Below are 25,214 nucleotides of genomic sequence, written 5' to 3' on the forward strand. Positions count from 1 at the left end.
GCTGAAGGCAGGTTCCCGGTTCCGAGATAAACAGAGGTACATAGCGGCGGAACGGAGCATGTGAACTTTGATGAGGACGCCAAGCTCGGAGGCAAGCGAGACGATGATGGTATGTTAAGCCTAGCGTTACACAGCCCTTGGCTTGGATTGTCGATTCGGCAGCAAGCGCTGTGCCGTTGAAAACACGCGGTAATGCAAAAGCGAAAGGCGGATCCGCTCACAGCCATTCCAGTAGAAGGGCAGAGCGCAAAAGGAGCCTCGCCAAGAGAGATGCGGCCGATTAAATTTCTTGGACCTTTTCTCTTCATGAGCAAGCGAAAATTGCGAAAATTGCGAAAATTGCGAAAATTGACAGGGGGAGCTTTGAATTTAAAAAAAAAAAACAAACAAACAAACAAACAATAATATAAAAGAGAAAAACACACGATAAAAGAGGCAAGAGCAAAGTGTCACATAGATCCGAAGACCAACACTCATGTGAACTTTTTACTGCACTCTGTCGCCTGTTGTGTTGCTTGCTCCCTGTTCTCACAGCATCGCCTGTCAAGCCCTTTCCACTGAATCCCGCAACGCTACGATTGCCATGCGCACTGCCTCTTACAAGCCATTGCTCCTGCCCTTGCCGTCTGTCCTCGTTCAGGCTCCCACAACGCCTCTTGCATCAATCTTCTTTCTGACCACTTTACCGCCCCTTCATCTCCCTGATCACACCAACTCGAAGCGAATTTTGCTTCTTCCACCTTCCTTCACTGACCTCATCACCACCACTACTCACACCCGCAACGTTTGCTCGCTCGCCTTCATCTGCACATAAAAGCACGTTTATCGACACAGATCGCAGCAACGGTTCTCCTTAAACAGCAGAGCATCGAACCAGGCTGTCTTAGCTTGGGACCCACTTCGATCGTCGTTGCATCACACCTTGGCCAATCATGCCTCCTCGCTATCCGTATGGTGGTGGGCGTCGGTCCGATGAAGCTCATCCTCAGACTGCAGAGGCACAAATGCAACCTCTCTCCCACGATCAAAACGCATATCCCACCTACGATATGGGCGCAGAGCCTACATCGCCTCCTCACGTCTCCTACGATCCATACATGCCAACATCCACCTCCCGAGATCACACTGGCTACGAGATGCCATCGGCCAACTACTACAACGACGACCGTGTATCCTATCCTCCTCCTGTCGGCTCGCCTCACATGTCCAACCCATACTCGCACTCGCAGCCCCATCGTGGCGCTGCCGACCCTTTCGACGACCACGAAAATAATGTTCCCCTCTTGCCAAGGGATGGCAACAATTACTCGTATGCACCCGCTTCGCACTTTGACGAGCATGGCAACCACATAGGCCCCATTGACAAGTATGCGGATGGCGATGACGATGTTATGGACGAGGATGCTGTCAATGGACCTGCACACGGTCGCCTGCTTCGCCCCAACGGCGCAGACCCCGATGACTATATGCCCGGAGGATTCGATCCTAACGTGCTCGAGAACGGCCAAGCGAACGGTGTGCGTTACGGAAAAATCCCACAACGTGTGCCAAGACGATACAAGACTCTCAAAAGAGTCGAGCTCTACCACGGAAACCTTGTCCTCGACTGTCCCGTACCTTCCAAGCTGCTCGACAAGCTGAACGACCGAGAATCGCGCGAGTTCACTCACATGCGTTACACAGCCGCTACATGCGACCCCGACAACTTCAAGGACGAGCGATACACTCTGCGCCAGGTGCTTTTCGATCCCCCCCGCCGAACTGAGCTCTTCATCGTGCTCACCATGTACAACGAGGACGAGCAGCTCTTCACACGCACCATGCACGGTGTCATGACCAACATTGCCCATCTATGCACTCGCGAACGCTCCAAGACTTGGGGCAAGGAAGGCTGGAAGAAGGTGGTCGTCTGTATCGTCTCGGATGGTCGTCTCAAGATTAACTCTCGCACCTTGGCCTGTCTCGCCGCCATGGGAGTCTACCAGGAGGGTGTTGGTAAGAATGTCGTCAATGGCAAGCCTGTCACAGCCCATATCTACGAGTACACGGCTCAGCTGTCGATCGATCCCAGCATGCACTTTAAGGGTCGCGAGAAGGGGATCATGCCAGTTCAGATCCTGTTCTGCCTCAAGGAACGCAATCAGAAGAAGATCAACTCACATCGATGGTTCTTCAACGCATTCGGCCAGATCTTGCAGCCCAACATCTGTGTGCTGCTCGATGTCGGTACCATGCCCAGGCCACGCTCCATCTACCACCTCTGGAAGGCATTTGACATCAACTCCAACGTCGGCGGTGCTTGTGGTGAGATTGTTGCGCTCAAGGGCAAGTACTGGAGTGCATTGGTGAACCCGCTCGTCGCTGCACAGAACTTCGAGTACAAGATGTCCAACATCCTCGACAAGCCTCTCGAATCCGTCTTTGGCTACATCACTGTGCTTCCAGGTGCTTTTTCAGCCTACCGCTACATCGCCTTGCAAAACGACGCCACGGGGCAGGGTCCGCTGTGCTCGTACTTCAAGGGTGAAACACTTCACGGCGGTCAGTCCGATGCCGATGTGTTTACCTCGAACATGTACCTTGCCGAGGACCGCATCTTGTGTTGGGAGCTGGTGTCGAAACGTGACAGCGCATGGATCTTGCACTACGTCAAGTCGGCACAAGCCGTCACAGATGTGCCTGATCAGGTGCCTGAGCTCATCTCGCAGCGTCGACGTTGGCTCAACGGATCCTTCTTCGCCGGTATTCACTCGATCATCAAGTTTGGCTACATTTATCGCTCTTCTCACTCCTTCGGACGCAAGTTTGCCTTGCACATCGAGATCATCTACCAGACCATCCAGCTCATCTTCTCTTGGTTCGGTATGGCTAACTTCTTCATCGCCTTTTGGATCTTAACCACTGCTATGAGCGAAAAAGTCAACGCACTCAAGGTACCGAACCAGGTACTCTCGTACGTCTACATTGCTTTCATCATCTTCTGCTTCTTGCTCTCCATGGGTAACAGGCCTGCGGGAAGCAAGTTCGGATATACGCTCGCCATGGTGGTCTTCGCGCTTCTGACGCTCTACATGACAGGTGCTGCTGTCTATTTGGCGGTTGACTCGATTACCAACGCGACAGCCACTGGTGGCGGCGGAGCCGAAGCGCTGATCACCAACGAGATCTTTGTCAATATCGTGATTTCATTAGCGGCGACATTCGGTGTTTGGATGCTGGCGAGTCTCATGTTTCTCGAACCTTGGCACATGTTTACCTCGATTATTCAGTATCTGCTTATGGCACCGACGTTCGTCAACGTGATTAGCATCTATGCGTTTGCCAACATCAACGACATTTCATGGGGCACCAAGGGATCGGACAAGGTGATGACGGATTTGGGTGTAGTCGGAGGTGCAGGCAACAACCAAGTCGAAGTGGCTATTCCAACCGAGTCGAAGGATATCAACGATGCTTATGACGACGCTATTCATGTGCTTAGTAACAAGCCGCCAAGAGAAGGTCCTGCGCAGGTGGACAGGGACCAGAAGCAAGCAGACTACTACGCCACTGTGCGAACCAACGTGGTATTGTGTTGGAGTTTGAGTAACGCCGCGCTTGTTGTCGGCATTCTCAACATTAGCTCCAACGGGACACGAGTGACATACATGGCTTTCTTGCTGTATTCGGTGGCTGGCTTGGCAGCGTTCAGGATGTTGGGTTCGACTGTCTACCTCATCAAGAGGCTCTTTTCTGGCGAGTAGACTCTGCTTCTTCTTCATGCATGCGGACACGATAGCGTACGCCCTTCTCATAGAACATTTACTAATGACCTGAATGCGATAATGATATCGAGACACTCAACTGTGGTTGTTGACCGCTGACTGCAGTGTGTGTATCACAGCTTTCAGAGCTGGCCACGAGAAGACGCGTTACGATAGCCGACTAAGTGCGAAACGCCGCTTTTCCTCCACTTCAGTTGAAGTGCAAGAAGAAGAAAAGTTTGACCTGGGAAGAAGGAAAAAAAAAAAAAAAAAAAAAAAAAAAAAAAGAAAACCTCGCCTAGAAGCCTAGCTGCCGATTCATTATGGTTCGTATCGGGCTTTTCTCCTGAAACCTGATGCACGCTTGCTTCCACTACATTAATCACATTAATCACAGCTCAGCCTCTGCAAATCTTATCTTGTCTCAAATATCACCATCACCAGCTTCTGGCTACGCCGACCAAGTCGCTCCATCACGCATTCACGCTCGCTCGCAGGAAAGGGATACATTGCGATGCGCTGATACCAGCGAGGCAGGTTTAGCATTCGACCACGACCATCGGTAATCAACGATGGCTGCAGGGCCTTTCATAGCAATCATGAATCCGACCGACGTGGTCGCCACAGCCCAGCAAGCTGTCCTGTCTTCGGCCGACCAGACGTCGTCAGAGAATGGGGTCGCGCCGTCAAAGGGAACAGCATCATCAACTCAGACTTCCCAGGAGGAAGCGTGTTCAATACGAAATGACGACTCTAGCAAAGGTGGACCATCTAGCCCGAAGAAGGGCAGTCGGACGAACGGAACAAGCAAGGATTACACGGCAGACGAATCTTCCACTGAAAGGAAAGACAACGCTCGCGATGAAGGCGAGATCAGCAGCAGCAGACCAGATAAATCAGCCAAGCAGGATGACAACAACCATGATGCACTGGAGGCCGATGACTACATGCCAGAAGGTGATGCCGGCGAGATGAGCTTCGTCATCGATACAGCAGGTGACATGGACGTCGACCAAGAAATTTCAATGGACAACGAAAGCAAGACAGACAAAGTCGAAACGCATGTCGAGGCAGGCCTGCTGCTCCCATCACACGTCAATGTGATCCCACGAGCAGACCACCCGGCTTCTAAGGCTGGCAGCAGCTCTGCCGGGCCATCACAAAAAGCATCTGCCGACAACACGAGCGATAACCAAGGTCTGGAAGAAGACTTCGAGGGCGACATGGGAGACTTTGAACAGCTCGACATGGACCCGTCAACAGCGAATCGCTACTACGGAGTAGAAGAGAAAGCCGAACGCAGAGCCAAGGAGCAATGCCTTGGCTGTGGAGAGTTTGGTCACGATCGACGTCACTGCCCACATCAACATTGCCTAGCATGTGGAGCGATGGACGAGCATCTGACACGCTTTTGTCCATTGTCGACAAGTTGCTTCCGATGTGGTGGAATGGGTCACCAGACAAGAACCTGTCCCAAGCCACGACGTGGGCCCCGCAGCGAAGAATGCGAGCGATGCGGATCCTACAGCCATGTCAAAGCGCTCTGTCCAACACTATGGCGCGTATACACATACAGCACATCAGAAGACTTTGATCGTCATCGAGCAAAAGCGTTCTTCAAGCTGCAGCATGGAAAAGGCGCACGAGATCCGAGGAAAGATCTGGAACCTGATCCGGCTGAGCTTTTAGACTCAGAAGATGAATTCACAAGAGCAGGAGAACCTGAAGCGCCAAGTGGAGCGGGAGAGTCGCAGTTTGATCCGGCAACAAGGTGGTGTTACAACTGTTCGACTGCTGGGAATCATTGGGGAGATGACTGTCCAGAACCACGAGTCAACCCGACAAGAGACACAGGCGAGCCGTCAGCATTCTCCGAGTTCGTGTCTCGATTAGGACCATTTGCGAAGCTCTTGCCAGGCGCACCACCGCTAGCTGGATTCAATATGCCGCCTTCACAGTTCACGTTCAATGTGGGTAGCGGTGCAACGATGCATGTTGCAGGAGATGTTGTGCCTAGTCCAAGGGGAAGGAATGCAGCAAATGGGGCAAACAGCTCTCGACACGGTCAGTCCATTCGTGACCACCGCGGTGGCGGCGGCAGCAGCGGTGCGCCTCTGACGATTGGCAAGCACATCTTGTCATCCCGCAGCTCAAGTCGCACCTCCTCGCCAGCCTCTGCACATGCAGGTCCTTCTTCACGCTCGCGTGGAGGTGACAATGAACGCTTAGTCTCGTTTGACCGCACCAAAGCTATTGAGTGCGAAGGAGGCTTCCTCACGCGCAAAGAGAAGAAGAAGGGCAAGGTACCCCTTCCCGAGCACCTCTTCCGACAATGGGTTCGAGATCGTCACGACTATCCTGAACACGCAGAGGAGATCCGAGCTGCGCTTGAGAAGCGTGCTGAGCTCCAATCGAAAGGTCTTGACACTAAAAGTGTCCCCAGCACGAGAGATATCGTTGGAGATCTTGCTGGCAAACGAGGTAGTAGGCGGTCCACTAATACAGACTCTCGCCCGAGTAAGAAGCGCAAAGGTGACTCATTTAATGATCCTGTCGTAGTTGAGAGTGACGACGACGCTGCTGATGTCTATCACAATTATGGCACGTTTAGCGACACCGACAGCGGTTCGGATTCCGACGACAATGGCAGTAGAAGAAAGAAACGAAGAGGTGACGAAAAGAATAACCGAAGAGGTAGAGGACAGAAAGACAAAGCAGCTCCTCATACTGGGTGGGGTCATTCTGGCGATAGTGGCAGCAAAGGCGGCGGACCCAAACGTGGAAAGTTCTCGAGGAAGAATCAAAAAGCCAGATCAAAGCCTTATGAACGGGACACTGATGGTGCTAGCAGTCGTAACAGTGGCAGTGGTGGAAAGAGGAGGCGTGGAAGAGGCAATGGTGGAGGTGGCGGTCATGGTAATGGTAATGGTGATAACGGTAGTCGTGGAGGAGGCGGCGGAGGTAGCAAATCCAAGCAGAATGGCGGCGGAGGTGGAGAGAAAGTTCGTGGTGGGGGTAGCAAGTATCGCGGTGGTTACTTTTAAGATTGCTTCTATACCACCTCATGCTTGCATCCCTGCAATCTCTGTCTCACATCTCCCAGACTCCGTCATGGACACTTTCAAGCATTGCAATCAAACTTCACTCAAGCCTTGGTGCTGCTTGAGGACAACGCACACTGTTCGTCTGTATCACACTCGTACTCCTCACACTTGACAAACTCACAAATTCAATGAGACGGTGACAAGAGGTTTTGAGCATTTCATCTCCCCTTTCTCCCTCTTGAATCACATGTGAGGGCTACTCGGGAATCCTGCGCACATCATCACCAGTACTCGTTGTACCCGCAGCACCAGCCGATGCAGCCTGTGGAGGAATCGACCCTTCCCTCTGCTGTTGCTGCTGAACGGCTTGAGCAGCCATAATGTTACTACTAGCCGAAATTCGACTAACGGCACTACCTCTACTAGCACTCTCCCCTCTTCCGAGCCCAATTCCACCTGCGTAGCTACTGCTACTCGAATTAGATGGTCTCCTAGCTCTGAGCGCCGAGGCAATTGATGGACTTCGACCTTTGATACTCGCTGTAATTGAACCTCTTCTCTCTGCTAGAGCACTGCCACTACTTGAGCCAGCAACAGCGTTCGCGCCTGAAGTAGTAGTTCGGGTACTGGAGGTACTTCTTCTCCTACCCTTCAAACTAGCCGCAATCCCCGCAGCAGTAGAACTCGTCGATGGACTCCTCCTCCTACTCCCACCCCCAGTCGCATCCAACCTTGGCGGCAACTCTCCAATCTTACCCTGATGCCTAAACAATTCCCCATCCATAACATCCAGCGGCTGGCTGGGAATCAACGCCCTCTCCTGCGCACTTAGATCCTGTAGTGACATTCCACAGACGCAGAACAATTGCGATTGTCCAGAGACAGGTGTTGCCGTGTTTGCTCCGTTCAACCCCCCGCTCGTAAACGTCTTTAGCCCACTAGTACCGGCTGCAGCGGCAGCAACGACTGCGTTGCCTTCATCATTAGCGCTAGGTGGGTGGTGTGCGAAGTTGCTTAGATCGTATGGCATTTCTGCTCTTCTTGCACCGGGATCAGGATCTGCAGAGTAGGCTGGGAGTGTGACCGCATCGTAAGCACAACAGCACGAAGGTATCAACACCGGTTGTCGCAGCGCGAATACTTTCAGCCGTCTCTCCTTGGCCTCTTCTTCCGGCGTACTGGCCGTACTTCCTGCAGGTTTGCGGCTGTGTACGATCTCGACAACCATAACATGACTAAAGTTAATAGCAGCCTTAGATGCAGCAACAGTAGAAGCCCGAATATGATTATCATCCGGCATCCTGGCAATCCCTTGCACAGTCCAAGCATGATCTGTCCCCGAATTCCTCACAAACCCATCTGTTTTCTTCCCATCTCCGTGACTCCCATCGTTATTCTTGGGTGGAACCCAACCTTTTTCGAACAACTTATGCCTTTGCACTGGCACCGTTTGCTTCCCTTTTCGCTTCGTTGTGAGTTCGATGGTCGTTTCTAAAGAGACCCTGACCAGGTAGACGATGAGGTCGTTCGGTGGATTCGGCGAGTTTACGTCAATGTTGAACACTCCACCAACCGAGATGTTGTTAGAGGTGCAAGCGATTGACACGAGCCCTACGGTGGGGTGCATGTCGTTGTACAGCACCGTCAGCGGCGTGGGACCGGAGTCAGGCGAGGGATTGACCATGGGATAGAGATCGCGCCAGCATTCGACGTTCGATTTTGCACGACCGGCACCAATGGCGGTCGCTTTGATGATGTAACGAACCCGACCGTAGGGTGAGCGTTCGTAGGGAGGAGCATCGCAGGGAATGATAAAGGCAAATTCGAATCCATGGACTCCTTTTTGAAGCTCTAACCCGTCTTGGGCCGGTTCGTACTCCCATCCACTATCATTCTCTGATCCAGGGGTGACAACGATCCCTCCTGACGATCCCGACGGTTCCAGTGGTGGACGCTCAGCAGCACTTCGACCACGCCCGCCTTCCTCGTCCACTTGCAAAAGATCGCTCAAATGCCCTGAGGCCCGCCGTGTAGCCTGTGCTCTAGACTTGCTCCGCGCTTTACGAGAACCAAAGAACCCAATCGACGCACTCCTCGACTTGGCTTTCCCTTTATCTTCCTCCGCATGATGCGCATGCAACCCAGACAAGCTGCTCGAAGAAGAAGACTGTTCGAGGGGAGTAGCACTAGCGCTTCTGCGGTCATTCCGAGCGTGCACGGCAAGCGATCTTTGGAGTTGAGCTGCAAGCGCATCTGTTTCTGCCGGCGGCTGCCCACCACGCTCGTCTGGTGGTGTATGGCCATTGGACAGGCTAGGTCTGCGAGATCTCTGAGGGGTGCCAACTCGACTGGCTGGTAGACTATGGTCTACAACTTGCTGGCCGAACGATGCGGTTGGAGTGCCGCCGTTCTGACATGCTTCCGAGATGGCGTAGGCGTAGGTGGGTGGTGCGCGTGTCGCTGGACGACCTCGTTCCGAAAGAGCGGGTGCGCTGGGTGAAGAGGCTCTACTAGCAGGTTGACTGTTTGACGGTGAAGGGCTGTGACTGACTCGACTCATCCCCGACGCGAGCTTGCGTCCTCTCGAGACAGCACGAGCCATAGACGCAGGGATGCTCCCTCCGGGACTATGCGATCGCATGCCGAAAGCCGAACCAGATCGACCCTGATGATCCGGTGCGGCCGAGCTCCGACCGCGTGCCTGAGAGTATGAAGACGAAGCACCATTATGAGCAGGTCCAGCAGAAGCAGATCGATGATTGAACGATAGGAGGTGATGGTGGTTGTGATGATGCTTTTCCTTGTCGCTCTGGATACCGATTTCGACGTGCTTTTCGAACACTGTAGAGTCTTCCCAGCTGATAGGAGTGAGACCAGAAGCGGGGTCGAGTATGGCGATGGTTTGAACTGCTTTCAATCGGACTCGAATGCCGGAGATGTGTCGGGTTGAAGGGACGTAGAGCTCGACGAGTCCACGGATGATCTCGTCGTTGGCCATGGGCGGTCTCACATGGGTGTCAGGTAAGGGACGGTCGGGTGGATGTAAGAAGACTGCATTTTGAAGTAGGTGGAGCTTCAGCTCACAGGGCTGGAAGAAGGTGGAGAACATTTCGTGCTACGTGCCCCAGCTTGCGGTGCTGGCAGCGAATTGGTCCGTCAGTGATATCTTGATCGACGTAATTCGTTGGGTCGGATTGCTCCTGATTCTTTGGGCGAGGAGTGCAGAAGAGCAAATTACAGAAGCATCCGGAGAGGTGACGGCGTACGAGAGGGTGGGGAGGGGGAATCGTGCTTGTTCCTTGACAGCGCTTCGCTCCTTGATATTGCGAGTACCTTAGCCGACGGATCTTAGGGCCCAAGTGGTGCTGATGGACAAAGACCTCGCTTTCCGAGCAAACGAGGAGGTTTTGGTTCTGAAGCTGTTATGTAAATGCGATCACCACGATGTTGATGGTGGAAGAGAGGGTAGAAAAGGAAGAAGAAATCGAAGGAATGAAAGTTGCCAGTGACCGTGCGCTGTTGGAAGCCCAGTCACAACACTTTCCTCTCTTCTCTTTTCCTGCGTCGGTCAGGCCTGAACCGAAGGAAATCCCTGGGAAAGCGTGCATCTTTGCCGATGAGATTTGCCTTTGAACTGAGCCACTAAACGAGTATCAGCCCATGTCGAGGGTCCAAGCAACAGAAAACTTCCCGATGCACTGCACAAAGTTATACAAATGAACCCTCTGAGCAAAAACTTTGCTGTGTAGTCTCTTGACGTCGTACCGTCGGTAAATGCGGCGAATTCGGGACAGTTTTCCTGTGATGTTAGATCTTTGAAAAGTGTATGCCAAGAAGAAAAGTATTGGTGTGGGAATCGGGTCGCATCTCGTTGGTATCGCGATTTGCAACACCAATTGCATTTTGACAGGAGCCAACACACAGACCGCCGATCTGCAAACAGCCCCTGACCCGACCCTTTTCCGGCACTAGAGCACACACACACACACACACACACACACACGCGCGCACACGCGCACACGCGCACACGCGCACACGCGCACACAGTCTTGTCGAAAACTGCAGTTGCCGCTTCTTGCAGGATAGTTAGAGTTCAAGTTGATCATACTCCGCTCTGAGAGCCTTCGGTAAAGTTTATCATTCTCACGAGCCCCTGTGTCTCTTGTTTATCTGTCTCGTTTCAGTGTTCTTCTACATCGACAGAGAACAGAGAGCCGTGACCTCATTGCTGAAGCGTGGCAGAGTGTCGGATCTTGTCGTGTCTTGGGCCCCTCGGACCCAAGATAGCTCAACCTTCCTTTTCGAGCCCAAAAGCGGGGCGTCGAGAAGTATCACTTCTACCTGCTGTACCTTAGCGTGAGACCGCACTAAACGTATGCAAATCGAATGACCTTTGACATCTGCAGTCATGAGTAGCTTTTGATAGCTATCTGCCTTCATTATATCTTCTTTCCTGTTCATCACCGCCACCATCTCCTCTTCTCCTCTGCTGATCTTTCGACTTGCTGGACGCAGCAGCGTCGCCATCGCCATCGCACATCATGGCTCCACGACTACTATCACGAACACCTACGCCTAACCTCGCCATCCGTGATTCCGACCCGGATCATACCTTCCAAGGCCACGACCCAGAACAGATTGCAAATGCTCTGGCCGTCCACGCACACAAGATGGCAGAGCTAGCCAAAGAGTCTTCAGCCTCATCCGACATCGGCTCGTCTTCCTATCAAGGCCACCACTCATCCGAGATTACCCAAGCCATTCAGAGCTACGTCGTAAGCCATCAGGACAGTCCATGGTCTCAGAACCTTGCCCAGCCAGCCGCGAGTGTTGCCAGTACAGGCCAGCCAGCATCCAACATCGAGACCAGTATGATGGCCGTCACAGCATCTTCATCTAATCTAGACTCTTCCTCAATGCTCACTCCGGCCTTCTCGATTTCAGCCTTGGTACACGACCACTACTGGATGAGCGTCTTCCTCTGCATCATCTGGATCCTCTCGGGTCTCTTCATGCTCTTCTTTGGCTGGGCCTCTTTCTTTTGGGGCTGCAACCTCGGCATGAGTGCAAACAGAATCGATGCCAAGGCCAAGGCCAAGAAGCCTGCCCGCTTCGGTCCTCTTTTCGCAGGCCCACCCATCGCAGGCGGTGTTGGTGGCATCCTTGTCGGCTTTCTCTCCTTTTCTTTCCTCTCCATCGTCGTGACTGCGGCCATCTGCGTTTCACAAGCCAAGTCAGTCACATCCACCTGGCTCTTCCTCATCTGGCTTCTCCCTGGTCTCTTGGGAGCTTTCTTCGCAGGTCATTGGTTTCTGTTCGCCCGAGCATTCGCCGGCCTTCTCTCAGGCGCTTGCTTGACACTCATCGCGACAGCAATGTTCGGCATTCACACATTGATAATCCGAGCCGTCTTTATCGGTATTTGCACCAGTCTCATCACCGCTCCTCTCCTACTCCCAAGACGAAACGCCATTCACTTCCACCTGCTCAACATATGCACATCCATCATCGGCGCCGTCACTTTCTTGGACGGTGTGGCACTCTTTGCTCCCTCCCGCACCAGCTCTGGTTCTTGGATCGACCTTTGGGTCTTACTCTTTGCTATCGATGGCTCAGCTTCCGAAGCAAGCGCATCTAAGAAGTGGGGCACGTCGGCGTTCAAGGGCTTCATTGCAGGCGCTGTGCTAAGCGCTGCTGTCGGCTTCCTCTTCGAGTTCTTCTTCCACAAGCACGCAGCTGAGGATCCTGACATGGAGTGGAACAACTACCTTGGCACCTTCACTCAACGTCTTGAGAACCACGACTCCTCCGAGCCTCATGACCGGGCAGGGTCCTTCGAACCTGCTCCCAGCGCCTGGCACAAGTTCTCTCGCGCCTTCGCTACTCCCGTACGCCCGGCCGCTTATGGCAACATCTCAGATCCTTACGATCCGGAGAAGAGCCCTCTCACCCATCTCCCTGGCGCAAAGAAGCGACGACAGGCTCGTCGCTCTCGTACAGCCAAGATCCGTGGCGGTCCCGCCAAATTCGAAGCTCTCAGTAAAGACCTTGAACTCGCCGGCACCGATTCCGATGCAACCGACTACGACAGTGACTCTACTCTGCACAAGCTCAATCCTCGTAGCAAGGTTGTTTCGGCTAAGAGCATCCTGTCGAAAGCTGACGCTGATGAGCTTGCAGATGAATTGAAGCCTCTCAGTGCCAGTGGTGACACCAAATCCGACAACAGCGGAGCTCTTGTCTTGCCTCGACCACCGAGCTACCGCACCAACAGTAGCAACAGTCGTGGCTCCAACGGTAGCGGTCTCAGCGGAACAACGGTCAACTCCGCAAGTGAAGCTTCTCGTTTATCTAGTTCAGTTGCCCCTGCCGAGAAGTCGTTGGGAGTTTATCGGGACCGTGATGCTTTGTCCTCGCCCACCCATCCATCTTTCTCGCGCCACACGACCAAGTCGCCCCCGCCGCCGTTCCCAACAGGAGACAGCCAACCAGCTACACCTTTGACGCCATCGTTCCCTGCGACACCATCGTTGGTCAACGCAATCGCTCGTATTCAGGCAGCTCAAGCTCAAGCCAAGGCTTGGTACGAAACTCGTGAGGATCAGGACTCCACTTCTGCAAAGCCGGCATCTTCTGGACTGAAGCAAGAGCTTCCACAGCAGAAGAGCAAGATCAAGCCTGTTGCAAAGCATTCGGCTGGTAACGCCACAACCCGTGCTGCCTCGCCACCAGCTCAGCCTGAGGATGGTTCCTTCCAGAGCTGGTGGGGTAAGCAAGTCAAGGGTGATCCCAAGTCGTCGACATAGCGGGACTTGGAAGTGATGTCCAACTAAGGCCCGCTTGCTGGGCTCTTGACGGCCCATGTCTCGATGTCTCGACTGCTGATACTTTTCCCTCACCCGGCCCATCGGGCTGTGCAGTCAGCGGACACGGATATACTATTGCGGCTGTCGGCAGAGGCCACTCTCTTATAATGTACTGTAACGACCCTTTCTCATTCCCCTTTGTTCGTCGCCATGCATGTTTGGACAATGTTATCCACTTATAATATCGGCATTGAAAACGTTTGTGGCCACAGTTAAGAGTCTCAGAACGTACTTGGACAAGTTTCACAATGACTGCTTCTGAAATGAGAAAGAAGAAACGCAAATCGACATTGGACATAAGAGCACATCGACTCTGATGCATTCATGGCACTAACACTTCAGGTAGTTACTGTTGAAGGTTGACAGGCTTGGATGGTAGGACGCGGTTTGATTACGTATGGCGACGACGATGAACGTAAGTACAGATGGATGGTCCTTTCTACAGGGGCTATTGACTAACTGCCACTTCTTATATATCTACACAGTGGAGCGGAGCATGACGGGGGGAAACTTAGCGGGAAACTACCGTGCGAGTGGGACTCTGCTGCATGTGTGTGTTTGAGTGTGTTCGAGAGAGTGTGTGGTTGTGGATGAGGTTGAGGAGAATAGGTTCTGTTGGTCGTCCCAGTCGACCCTTTTTATCCCTTCGAGCCGGACTACCTCCAGCATGCAGCGTCAGCTACCGTGTCGCTATGAGCCTTCTGAGCCGATCCTTGAGAAAGAGCCGCTGGTTGTCCCGAAGGCAGGGCCTCCGAGGTCCTCGAGTATTTCCCTGTACGTTCATCGATCCATTGTTCCTCTGTCAGTTGGCCAAGCCGCCTTCGCACCACGTCAACAGAGACCTTGAGCTTTTGGTGGTTGATCAAGTTGCGAGAAGTGCGGTCGAGCCAAACAAAGACTCCGCAAAGCCATGATTGGTCAGATGATCCGATGGCTCCTCTCGAGAGCACCATTTGGAGGCAGTGCAAGTGTGGCGACGAAAAGCTTCTTAGACCCAAGCGTTTTGCGAAGAGGGCTAACTATGTCATTCCGTCGCTGTCGACCTTGCAACAGATCAACATGGTCGGAACGAGAACCTTCGACTCTTTGCTACGCCACCTACTTTGTCTCCGATCACAGACTTGTGCTGGTTCAAGGCGAAGTGAGCGGCTCTGCCGATGCTCGGAACCCTGTTTCTGGTGACTATTCAACGAGCGCCCTCTTTCTGCAGATCACATCAGCGAGTGACGGTAGGAAAAATAGAAGCAATCAGTGTTCCAGACGGCCTGTCTGAGCACGTGTCGGAAGCCCCTACGGACCCTTTGATTCTCTCGCACGAATCCTCACTACCTTTTGTTCGTTATCACCCTTTGATCACTATCACTTCCCTTTGTATTTAGGAGCGCCCCTCGGGCGCTCAGCAGAACACAGTTAGAACATAGCCAGATATGTAAGGTATATATAGAGGGGATTCCCCCCCCCCCCCCCTTCACGTCTTAATTCAAGCTTCCCTTCTAACGTACTTGAAGGCCCTAGGAAACATCAGTTCAATGTTCGGCACATCCGGTATGGCATGAGACGCCCGGAAGAACGCACGCCACGTCAAACTCCGGAACTTGAAAGAATTCTCACGCTGTCCACTCATCTCGTCGGCAAACCCGTACACAGCCTCAAGCAGTCAGGCTGTGAGGTGCGAGTACGGACGAAGAGCAGCATTGCGACGCAGGCTTGTATTCGTCGAGCTGTCTAGTACTCCGTCTCTTGCTTCTCGCACAATGGGAGCGTGCGCGGAACGAGTGTGCGGGGAAGTGATCACCACCGATCACAGACTTGCGACATTCTCTGACGGCAACGCCGAACAGGCTCAATCAGAAGTTCTTACGCGTGCCCAGAGAGAGAGAGAAGGAGTTCTTCCGTGGACCGCCACAACATTGAAGAATGAACAGGTGACCGAATTGTGATTATCGAAACAGCTTTGGGTAAGACGTTAATGCTTAAAAATACAGGATTGGATCTGGACGGCACGAGAAAGGAGGATGAAGAGGCAGTGCGGCGAGGGCACAACCTGACCACTGTGGTGATCACTAGGATGAGGGGGCGATCTTGTTTTCGATGCTTCTCTCGTCCGCCATCTCAGCACGTATGGCTCATTGAACGGGGTAAGTCAGCGATCGATGGCACCCCACGCGCACGCTCTGAGCGCCAGTAAAGGACAGCTCAATCAACGCAGCGTCATGACGAGCGGCTGACGGTCTGGAGCCAGCCAGTTCCTCGTCGAGAATAGTGTCTCGAGACTCGGCTCGCGGTGAAAGAAAGGTCCAAAGCTCAGCACGCTGTCGAGGATGCCTTGCAAACCATGCAGATCCGAATCGAGTGCATCAAGGGTGACGGACGAAGCAGCTCCCTGCTGACTGATCTCTTGAAGCGCATCTGGCACAAGTGCGCAGAACGAGATGTGTAATGCGCAGGCAAGGTGAGTCGGTACCGGATGACGACTGCTATGGATCTGCAATGCGGGCACGATCATATCGTCTTGCGGTAAGGGAATCACAATACGAGCAGAGCTGCTGCGTGCATCGGGTGCCTCACTGTTGCCAGCGTCGCTATTGCGGTGTCCCGAATAGCCTGATCCACTTGGAGATGGATGCTCGCTACCGTAGGTCTCGCGGGGCGGCGACCCTCCGTAGCGCAGTATTCGTCCGACCTGCTTGTCGACCATGTTGTGCAACTTGGCAATACGGAGTGCACTCCTGCGACGGATTACGTGGCGCAGCTCTCGCGATTGATCCAGCTTGGCACAAAGCATGCTCGCAGCTCTTGGCCATGAAGGGTCGCTGGAGCTCTGGAGCCACAGTGTGCCTTCAAGGAAGCAGCACAGCTCCAAGAAGAGGAGCGCACCCATGCTCACCTGGTCGATCAAATGATTGGCCATCGACTGCGCTGAAGCCGGCATTTGCGCGTATAGATGCGGATCAAGGTTGAGAAGCGGATGGAAGACCTGCTCTACGAAAAGGATCGCACTCCATGTTCGCTGGAACTTCTCTGCAAGGTCGGCAGCCGAACTGTTCGGGTCGTCGAGGCAGGCACGGAAGTTACCATTGCGCTGCCAGACCATGATCTGCGTGGACGCACCGGTTTGCGACAGGTTCAAGAACTCTTTGACACGAGCAGGATCGCCTGGTGCGGCAGCGAACTTCGACAGGATGTATGGGATCTCTTTCGAAGCCTGAAGCGCTCGCCGCGCAATCCGAACCCACGTTTTTGGGTTGTCCGCTGCTGCGTCCAACGGAGAGGAGAGCGCGCTGGAGGAGCCATGATGGTTATTCGACGACGTTTGGACATTGTGCACTGTAGAAGCATTTGGATCCGCTCGTTGCTGCCAGTCCCGATGGAGCGAGCCAAAGTCCCCATCCATCGCAGCAGCTGGCATCATGAAATCAGGCTCAAGCCCCAACATTGCTGGATCGTGGTAGCCCGTCGGGTTTGGATTGGGAGAGATGCTAGGCGACGGTCCGAACCCATCCTGATCGAACGACGCCGAGACGTCGGGGATGGACCCCATAGAGCTCGAAGATGGGAAGCAAGAGCCGTCCAACACACCGTGTCTGGACGCCGAAATGGATGCAGCGGGCATAGCAGCGGTCAATTGCATAGCGTCAATGTCAACCTTGTCGGATGTGCTGCCGCGTACGACCGGAGGCATGCCAAAGCCGCTCGTCGATGCCGAGTCGCAAATGGCCGAATACCACAGCAGATTCTCGGCAACGTCCTTGAGGGCATGAGCACGATCGACGCACGCTCTATAACTTGGATCCGACCTCAAGTACGTATTATCGTCGATCCTGGCGCCGTCCGTATTGTGATAGCCGATTTCGAAGAGATCTTCATCCTGCTGTCTCAGTAAGTCAGTTGCGAGGTCGTCCATCATACGAAGTCCGGTCTGCAGCATGAAGACGGTTTCTTGCACGACATCCGAGTTGGCTTTGGCGCTGCGCAGTGGAGGGCAAGTGTTGCTGAAGAGGTGGAGAGCGTACGCCATGCGGAAAGTGGTGACGGAGTGGGCCATGAGGAAGTCACGCGCCCGCATCCATGTAGCCTCGGCGATCTGGGTGTCTTTGTGCCTTCGCAGCCTTTCGCTCTCGTCCCCACGCCATTCGCCCGGGCTTTGGGAACCATACTGGCTTGCATATGCAACGATGGCATATTTTAAAGCTTGCATCGAGATCTCGTCTGCCCTCTTCGGAAGACGCTTGAAGCGTCCGCTAGGTCTGTATGCTTCGTCGCATACGAAAGTACTGTAGAAGAAATTGGGAGAGATGTGCGGAACATTGTTGACGACCATCATGTCATCCCATGCGCGTGCTGCACTGGCGCTCAGCAGGCCGCGCCGAGGATGGACCGCTGCACCCAGTCCAACGCCTGCAGGTGTGGCGCCAGGGCCAAGGAAATGCTGCCATACCCATTCCCATGCCGCGACATAGGTGAAGAGCTGCTTTGTGGAGATGTAGAGACCATCAATTTTGTCACTCAAGCTCTTTGATGTGGTTGAAAGGCCGGCAGGGAGATACTGATGGGTCGAGAGCTGATCCTGGAGGGCAGTGTAGCTCGACGAAGTCTGCGAAATGTGTCGAAGCTCCTGTTGACTCGAGCTGACGGTCTGCTGCAACGCGCTCCAGTGGATCGTACACTGAAGGCTCTTACGCACACAGAGCTTGCAAGAACCTGCATGCTGGATTGGAAGACCATCAGGTCCAGCTTCTGCGAGGTCACATCTCCTCTTGGATCGACGACACTGATCGCAAGCACGATTCTGGAGCCGCGAACCCGACCTCGCGGCCTTGACCCTGTCTTCAAGGGGACGTATCAAGTCCATCTCTCCAGCTGTAGCGAGGGCAGAAAGATGGTGCTGGGGAGAGGGGCGAGCGAAGCACTATGCCCAGGCGGGCGTCGTAAGTGCGCTTTTCTAAGTTGTCAGGGGCGGAATGAGATGCGATGGTATCTGGTGTCTGGGTTGGTAGCGGGTAATTAGATGGATCGAGAGGATTTGTAAAGAGGAGGTAAGGTGCTCAGCACATCGATGGCGGATCGCTGATTTTTGGTAGGAAGATGTGCGTGGAATGCCGTTGTGTTCACACGCAAGGCTTGTCAAGACGTGCTCGAGAACCAAATAGGCGTGGGCTATTAGGCGGGTGTTGTCGAGAGCTGATATGGGCGTCTCCGTTGGCGGGGCTGGCTTATACTGTGCAGGTGGGAAATAGACGACTGCCGGTATCGATGCGGAATGTGGCTTGAAAAGGTCGAATAGTAAAGACTGGATAGGGTTAAGCGAGGGTGGAGCTAGACAGATGGAGGCAGAAGGGGGATAAGGTGGCATTGAGGGAAGATAGTGGCGGTCAATGTCAACGAGGCGAGGCAATGCGAGGCGAAGCGATAGCCTAGATCACTGGTGAAACGGAGCGGAAGGTTTTCGGGGGCGCTGTTGGGTGGAAAGAGCGCTGATTGTGGCTGCACAGGAAGAGGCACAAGAAGAAGCACAGATGAATGAGGGAGGGTGTCGCCTAGCCGGAGCTAGAGGAGTGGAGTCGGATCCAGGGTCGTGGACACAGGGTCCTCCCATCAATAATTGCTGTCCCGTCTGGACTCAATCGCACGAAAAAACATAACTAAATTGTATATACATAGCACGAAAACTTGAGTGGATTGCAGGCAAAGACCCGTGAAGTCCTCGAAGCTCGACAAGGAGGCTCCGGCCCGCCGTGACAGAGGGCTGGTTGAGCGCAGAGACGAGCGGCAAGGGAGGGTGTAAAGGGAGGGCAAATTAAGGACGAACCAGGCTGCTAATGGTATGCCTGGCTCCTGGTAATGATGATGTTGCGAAGAGAGGAGTGGAGAAGTGGAACAATTCGATTGTTGAGTCCAGCCTAGACGCGCAGGCCTTCTTGACGATCACGTGATGCACCACTCTCCTGACAGCGAGAGCAGGAATCTAAATTTAGGGTCAACGTTTGGTTGCACGAAATGCATCGAGCAGCGTGAGAGCAGCGCAACAATGATTTCCTGATTAAAATCCCCGAGGCAAGAAAGAGGAGAAATCTTCCTTCAGCCACTCCTTCTTTTCTTTTCCTGGTGCTTTTCCTGCTATCAGTCGATCCGAGCTCGGGAACGCAGTCGAGAGCGTTCATCATTGTCCCGTCTGGACTCAGTCGCACGAAACGAAACTAAAAACCGACTATAATAACACGAACTAAAGGGGGTATCAAAGTTTTTGCGTTTTTAAAAACGCGGGTTTTTTGAAAAGCGCGTTTTTGGAGGGAATTTGAACCCCCCCCAAGAAAATGCGGGTTTCCAAAAACACAATGAAGTCTTATGGCCAATAAGAGACATAACCTAACAGGGAGCATATGTTACTTATCCTGCTCTTGTTGCTATCACCCATTGCTTGCTTATATCTTGCTTTCCTCTTCACACAATGCACTCATTAGGGGGTTTCAGTTATCTCTGAGTTTTGAAAACACAATACTTTGAAAATATGTTTGGGCCCAATTTTTGACACCCCAAGAAACTGCACAGGCCTGTGACACGTGCAACTTGGAGTTTCACTTGACTCACCCAGTAAAAACAATCTCTGATTCCCTACACCAGGTCAAGATCAAAGTGATCATATTGGACATTGTTGAACACTATACTGAACAATGCCAAAACCTTTGATTGAAAAGCTAAAGCAAATAGCTTACATCACACCTGTTCTGATTGCTGTCTTCTGTGAGCCTCATGCTGTTGGTTTTGTCTCTCCTGCCATTCGGCAAAGGCCAATGTTGTCATTCCCATCCTTTGAGATTCTGCTGTTGTGTCCTCAAAAGGGCAGCCATGAGAAGCAAAGAGTGCAGTGAGCATCTCCTCCCTAAGATCCAGTGCTTTCTCCTGCCTGAACTTCTGGACTCAGTTCTGAGACATGCCCTCCATGGCAGCAGCCTGTTCCTGTTTGTATTGCTGCTGGTTTTCCCTTCGTTGTATCCTTGCATCTTCGGTAGCCTGCTGATATGCTTCCATCCCTGATGTGGTCTCCAGCACCTCAGCTTCAGATAGTGTTTCTGATGCCTTAAGGTATTCTGCCACCTCATCTGGTCAATCATAATGGCTTGCAAATGTATGTGCAATGATACAAGCCTGGACCATATGTGCAGCTTTCTCGTGGTCCTCTTCTCGATACAGGTTGCCTCAAAATCCCATGAGACATTGGAAGTGGTTCTTGAGGTAGGCAATGCCATGTTCAGCCTTGACACAAATGCAGGAGAGTGAATAGTTGAAGTAGTGGAGATCTCTGCTCTTTGCAGCTGCAGTGTTGCTGTATGGTCCAACTGTGTAGCTGGAGTAGCCATAACCAGCATCAACCCAGACAAACTCACCTTCATCAAGATGCAAACAAGGCTTCACAACAATACCACTGCCTGAAGCCCAGACTCACGCATCATGTGATGACCCAGGATGTCCAACCACCAACTCGACAATGCGCAAGGAATGAGGGAGGAAGACAAGGGCAATGTTGAATGTATAATCACCCTTGTATGAGTAATGCTTGTGAGCATTGAGTGCTGGCTTCCAAGCAAGATTGATGTGTGTACCATCTACCACCAACCATCCTCTAGACCATTCCTCAACTCCACTCTTATCAGCAACCCATGCTTTTGCCTTAGCACACTCGTCTTCAGTTGCAAAGGTTACTACCTCACTGTTCAGCTTGTATAGGCCTGCAATAGTCCTATCTGTCCACACATGAACTGAGCCCCAACTGCAACTGCAGGCAAATGCAACATCATGAACTCCACCACCATTTCCTGACTGTCCAAGCCGATATAGACCAACTGCCACTTGCTGCTGAACATGCCAAAAGCTTGATATTGATCTGAAGGCATTGGTTGTGCTGAGTCTGTAAGTGAGAGCTTGGAATGCATCTGGGGTCATGCAAACAGCCCCTCAAAAGAGCTTGTGGTTGATGACAGCATATCGATCAAGCATGTTGATGAGGGGATCCTTTCGTTGCAGCAGTTGAAGGTGTTCAACTGTGTATCGAGACTGGCTGATGATGTCATAAGTCCTGATGAGCATGAATGAGATAGCATGATTGAACATGTCATCATCAGAATCTTCAAGGTCATCATTAGGGTGCCAAGTGGCATCGACATCCACCAGATCAAGTTGCATCTTGGATTCCACCATCAATGAGTGCATGATGGTGGTCTCAATGTCGTCCAGGAGGTGCTGTTTGTTGGAAGTGCACACCATGGTTGAAGTAGAGGGCCAGAAATAGGAGAGGATGATGTGGTCCGAAAGAGAGTCCAAAGCTACAAACACAACGCAGCTGAGTTCTGCACAGCTGGGTTCTGTGCAGCTGATTTCTGTGCAACATGCATGCTTGGAACTGGGGCTACACCAATCAGCATCTTGTATGTGGAACAATTCATCACATTGAAGCAATCTACATTTGAGAGATTACATGGAAGACTGGGTATGGGGTATGCTAGTCATACATATTGAGAGCTAGCTTTACAGAGAGCAATGGTACAACAAGTCGGAAACACAGGAACAGAACTTGGAGAACTCAAAAGGAACACCATTCTTGCCAAATGGTCTACTCATGAGCTGAATCACTATTGTCCTGCTGATCCATGGCAAGAACCAGTGGGTCAAGATCAAGATTGCTTTGACTACTTCCAGCGATGTTGCCAAAGGGTAGATTAGGGTTCATCATCTGCACCATCTCCATGAGCCAACCATGCTCTTCAGTTTGCATGTGCTCTTGTCTCTCACTTTCTTCCCTGGCAAATTGAATGTGCATTTCCTCCCTCTTCGTGCATTCCTCCTCAACCTTGATTTGTGCCTGAAGCATGTCTTGGGTGCAAGCCTGCACAATTTCCAACAGCTCTTCTCGCTTGCTCTTGGAAGTGAAGGGTCAAGACTTCTTGGGTGTTGTACCTGTGGCTGGAGAATGGTAAACAGAGTCACCATCACCATCATCCACTTCATCAGCCTCAAAAGCAGTGCTGGATGAGTGCTGGCAGGTTGGAGTGTCTATAGGGGTAATGGTGAAGGGGGTGGGGCCAATCGAAGATGGGTTGGATGAGGAAGAGAAGGGCGAGTGGGATGAAGATGAAGCAGCAGCTGGGGTGGCTGCAACTGAAGAAGAAAAAGATGAGATAACTCTTGCTCCAATGGGATCATTTTGTGACTCCTCAAGAATGGATTCCATGCCAGGAATGTTGCATCACTGAGGGTAGTGAGCATCACTGGCATCATCCATGTTCACATCAGCATCAACCAAGTTATTCTGAGAGGAGGCAGGGGTGGCATCATATGGGTGACCAGTGAGAAGAACAACTGGACCAGTCTGTGCATGGTTGGTCATCATCTTGTGCCAGTGCTCAAACCAAGGGCAGCTTCGAGCAATTGATTCGCATGTGGCATAGTCCTGCAAGTTGATAAAGAAGCATAGACAGAGATATAAAGTATAAGAATGTTGGCACACTTAACATGAATCAACTAAGTTGTACTTACCGAGCTGTTGTGATCCATGTCTTGAAGAAGTACTCCAGCACTGGTCTGCTGTGAGATGGTTTTCTTGATGTTGTTGTATTGTTCAGTGAGCCAGCGAATCTTAGTCTTTACTCAACCAGCACCACCAACAGTAGACTCATCTGGGAACAGCTCCTGCCATATCTGCCTGCAGATAACATCTTTGTTTGTCTTCAGACCCTTTTCCTGTTCTGCAGTCAAATGTCCTGGCAATAGAACACATTGGTAATGATCATTATTGTAGATGATATCAACAAGGTTATTTATGTCACTAGGTGACCAATTGAAGTAGGCAATACGATCTGTTTTGTTGAACCTGCTGCCATGAGTACTGGCTTGATGTCTGTGAGTTGCAGAGATTCGAGTTGGCTGGGTAGAGGTTTGGCAAGGCAAAGAACTGGCAGATGTGGTGGCATTGGAACCAGAAGGAGTGGAGGAGGACAAAGGGGAAGTGGGAGAGGTTGCTGGCTGAGTCGACTCAGCCCCAGCCAAGGTGCTGGAAGTTGCAGAAGGGTGGTGCTGACGAGAGCAATCAAGGTTGGACTGAGCTGACATTATTGTGTTGTGCTGTGAAGCAGTTGAAGACTGCTCTGATGCTGGAGCCAATCCAGAGGCTCGCTGCAAAGCTGTGAATAGTGTAATGTTGTTGATATGGTCATGAGGGGATGGCATGTCCATGTCCTGGCACTGACAGGGAGGAAATGCTACTGGAGATGGTGATAGAAGTGAAGCAAGGACAGATGTAACTCAAAGCATGAGAAAGTGTAGACAGTGCAGAAAGTGGAGGTCAAGGGTTGTGCACAGAATTGTGTTAGAATCACATGATATCAGCACATGACAAAAACTCCTGCTGAAAACTCAAATATTCAGAAACCTGGGCTCACAGCAAAAATAAGTAGGGGTTTTCAAAACTTCTGAGCTTTTCTTTCCTGGCAGAGCTTACTTAAGCAGTGAGCTTTCAAAATCCAAAAAAACCATGAAAACTCGGAGTTTTGAAAACTCAGAGAAAACTGAAACCCCCTATTGTAATGTTTCATATGGTGGTAACAAGGGTTGTATTCAACAGCAGAAGAGAGAGTGCCTGTCAGATTGAGAATGGTTGCATCAAGGCTCACTCCTGTCTCCAAGCTGAAGTGCTTTGAGTCATGGTGTCATGGGCTTGGCGGCGCAGGAAGCGGGAAGACCCGACAGTTCATATGAAGGTAGCACAGGAATCGAAGGATCAGGTGGATCAGTGGAATTACAGAAGAATTCAGCAAAATCGGTAGTAGACCCAGTTCTATGACAGATCTCATTGGGATCTGCACAAATGAACTAGATATCACAGATCTTACCAGAATCTGCAGTAAGTATGATAGTATGGCAGATTTCATTGAGATCAGTGACAACAACATTTGTATGATGATTTCACATGCGAGAGGGACTATGCTCACAAGTGAGGAGGATCGAGCACTGCTGAGACAGGGACCAAGCTCACGAAGCATGCAGACGGTTACCACTCAGGGGCTCAGGAGATATGCAGACAAGAGAACCATTGCTGGTTGAGGGAAGAGAAGCTGTGTGGTGGGCACCAGCGAACCAATCATGAGGAGGAGGAGCAGTGTCGATGGAGTTGATACAGCTCAGAAAAGACAGGAGCGACGAGGCGTTGTGAGGGAGGAGTTTCAGTGGAGACTCCTGCACAGTACTCGGCAGCGAAGGTACTCTCTGGAGAGAGAGTCGGAGCAGTGTTGCTGGCGACGCTGTGAAGAGGTATATAACCATACCTTCTTGTCACAAATGGTCGAGTGGATTCCCATCCACTCTACTCACCATACAACTAGTCAATACTTTAGAAACATAAGTACTCATTAGTTTTCAGTCAGCATAAGTTGCAATCAATAGATTGCTCCTCATCGAAGTGCATGTGTTGTATCACCGTTTCCTGATGTCCGAAGGCGGTTCCTAGCAAACCAGTGGTCCAGATATTGATAGAACCAAAGGCAGTTGTCCACTGCGGTCCAGGGATCACT

At 52.0% G+C, this 25,214-nt stretch overlaps 5 protein-coding genes across 5 annotated transcripts; 3 read left to right on the forward strand and 2 right to left on the reverse strand.

The window, feature by feature from the left end:
• Positions 1 to 932: 932 nt before the first annotated feature.
• UHO2_01369 (putative chitin Synthase 4) lies at positions 933 to 3,743 on the forward strand (the record flags this gene model as incomplete). Its single annotated transcript, XM_041553836.1, has 1 exon — positions 933 to 3,743. The coding sequence occupies one exon, from the start codon at positions 933 to 935 to the stop codon at positions 3,741 to 3,743; it is 2,811 nt and encodes a 936-aa protein (XP_041409770.1).
• A 599-nt stretch (positions 3,744 to 4,342) lies between these two features.
• On the forward strand, positions 4,343 to 6,787 carry UHO2_01370 (uncharacterized protein; the record flags this gene model as incomplete). The annotated part of the gene is made up of 1 exon (XM_041553837.1): positions 4,343 to 6,787. One exon carries the CDS (start codon positions 4,343 to 4,345, stop codon positions 6,785 to 6,787), a length of 2,445 nt encoding a protein of 814 aa, XP_041409771.1.
• A 256-nt stretch (positions 6,788 to 7,043) lies between these two features.
• On the reverse strand, positions 7,044 to 9,896 carry UHO2_01371 (uncharacterized protein; the record flags this gene model as incomplete). The annotated part of the gene is made up of 1 exon (XM_041553838.1): positions 7,044 to 9,896. One exon carries the CDS (start codon positions 9,894 to 9,896, stop codon positions 7,044 to 7,046), a length of 2,853 nt encoding a protein of 950 aa, XP_041409772.1.
• Positions 9,897 to 11,328: 1,432 nt separating this feature from the next.
• UHO2_01372 (uncharacterized protein) lies at positions 11,329 to 13,593 on the forward strand (the record flags this gene model as incomplete). Its single annotated transcript, XM_041553839.1, has 1 exon — positions 11,329 to 13,593. One exon carries the CDS (start codon positions 11,329 to 11,331, stop codon positions 13,591 to 13,593), a length of 2,265 nt encoding a protein of 754 aa, XP_041409773.1.
• Positions 13,594 to 15,853: 2,260 nt separating this feature from the next.
• UHO2_01373 (uncharacterized protein) lies at positions 15,854 to 18,505 on the reverse strand (the record flags this gene model as incomplete). The annotated part of the gene is made up of 1 exon (XM_041553840.1): positions 15,854 to 18,505. One exon carries the CDS (start codon positions 18,503 to 18,505, stop codon positions 15,854 to 15,856), a length of 2,652 nt encoding a protein of 883 aa, XP_041409774.1.
• Between the last annotated feature and the right edge of the window lie 6,709 nt (positions 18,506 to 25,214).

Source organism: Ustilago hordei (genome assembly GCF_900519145.1).
Source record: "Ustilago hordei strain Uho2 genome assembly, contig: UHO2_contig_02, whole genome shotgun sequence".
Lineage (NCBI taxonomy): Eukaryota > Fungi > Basidiomycota > Ustilaginomycetes > Ustilaginales > Ustilaginaceae > Ustilago > Ustilago hordei.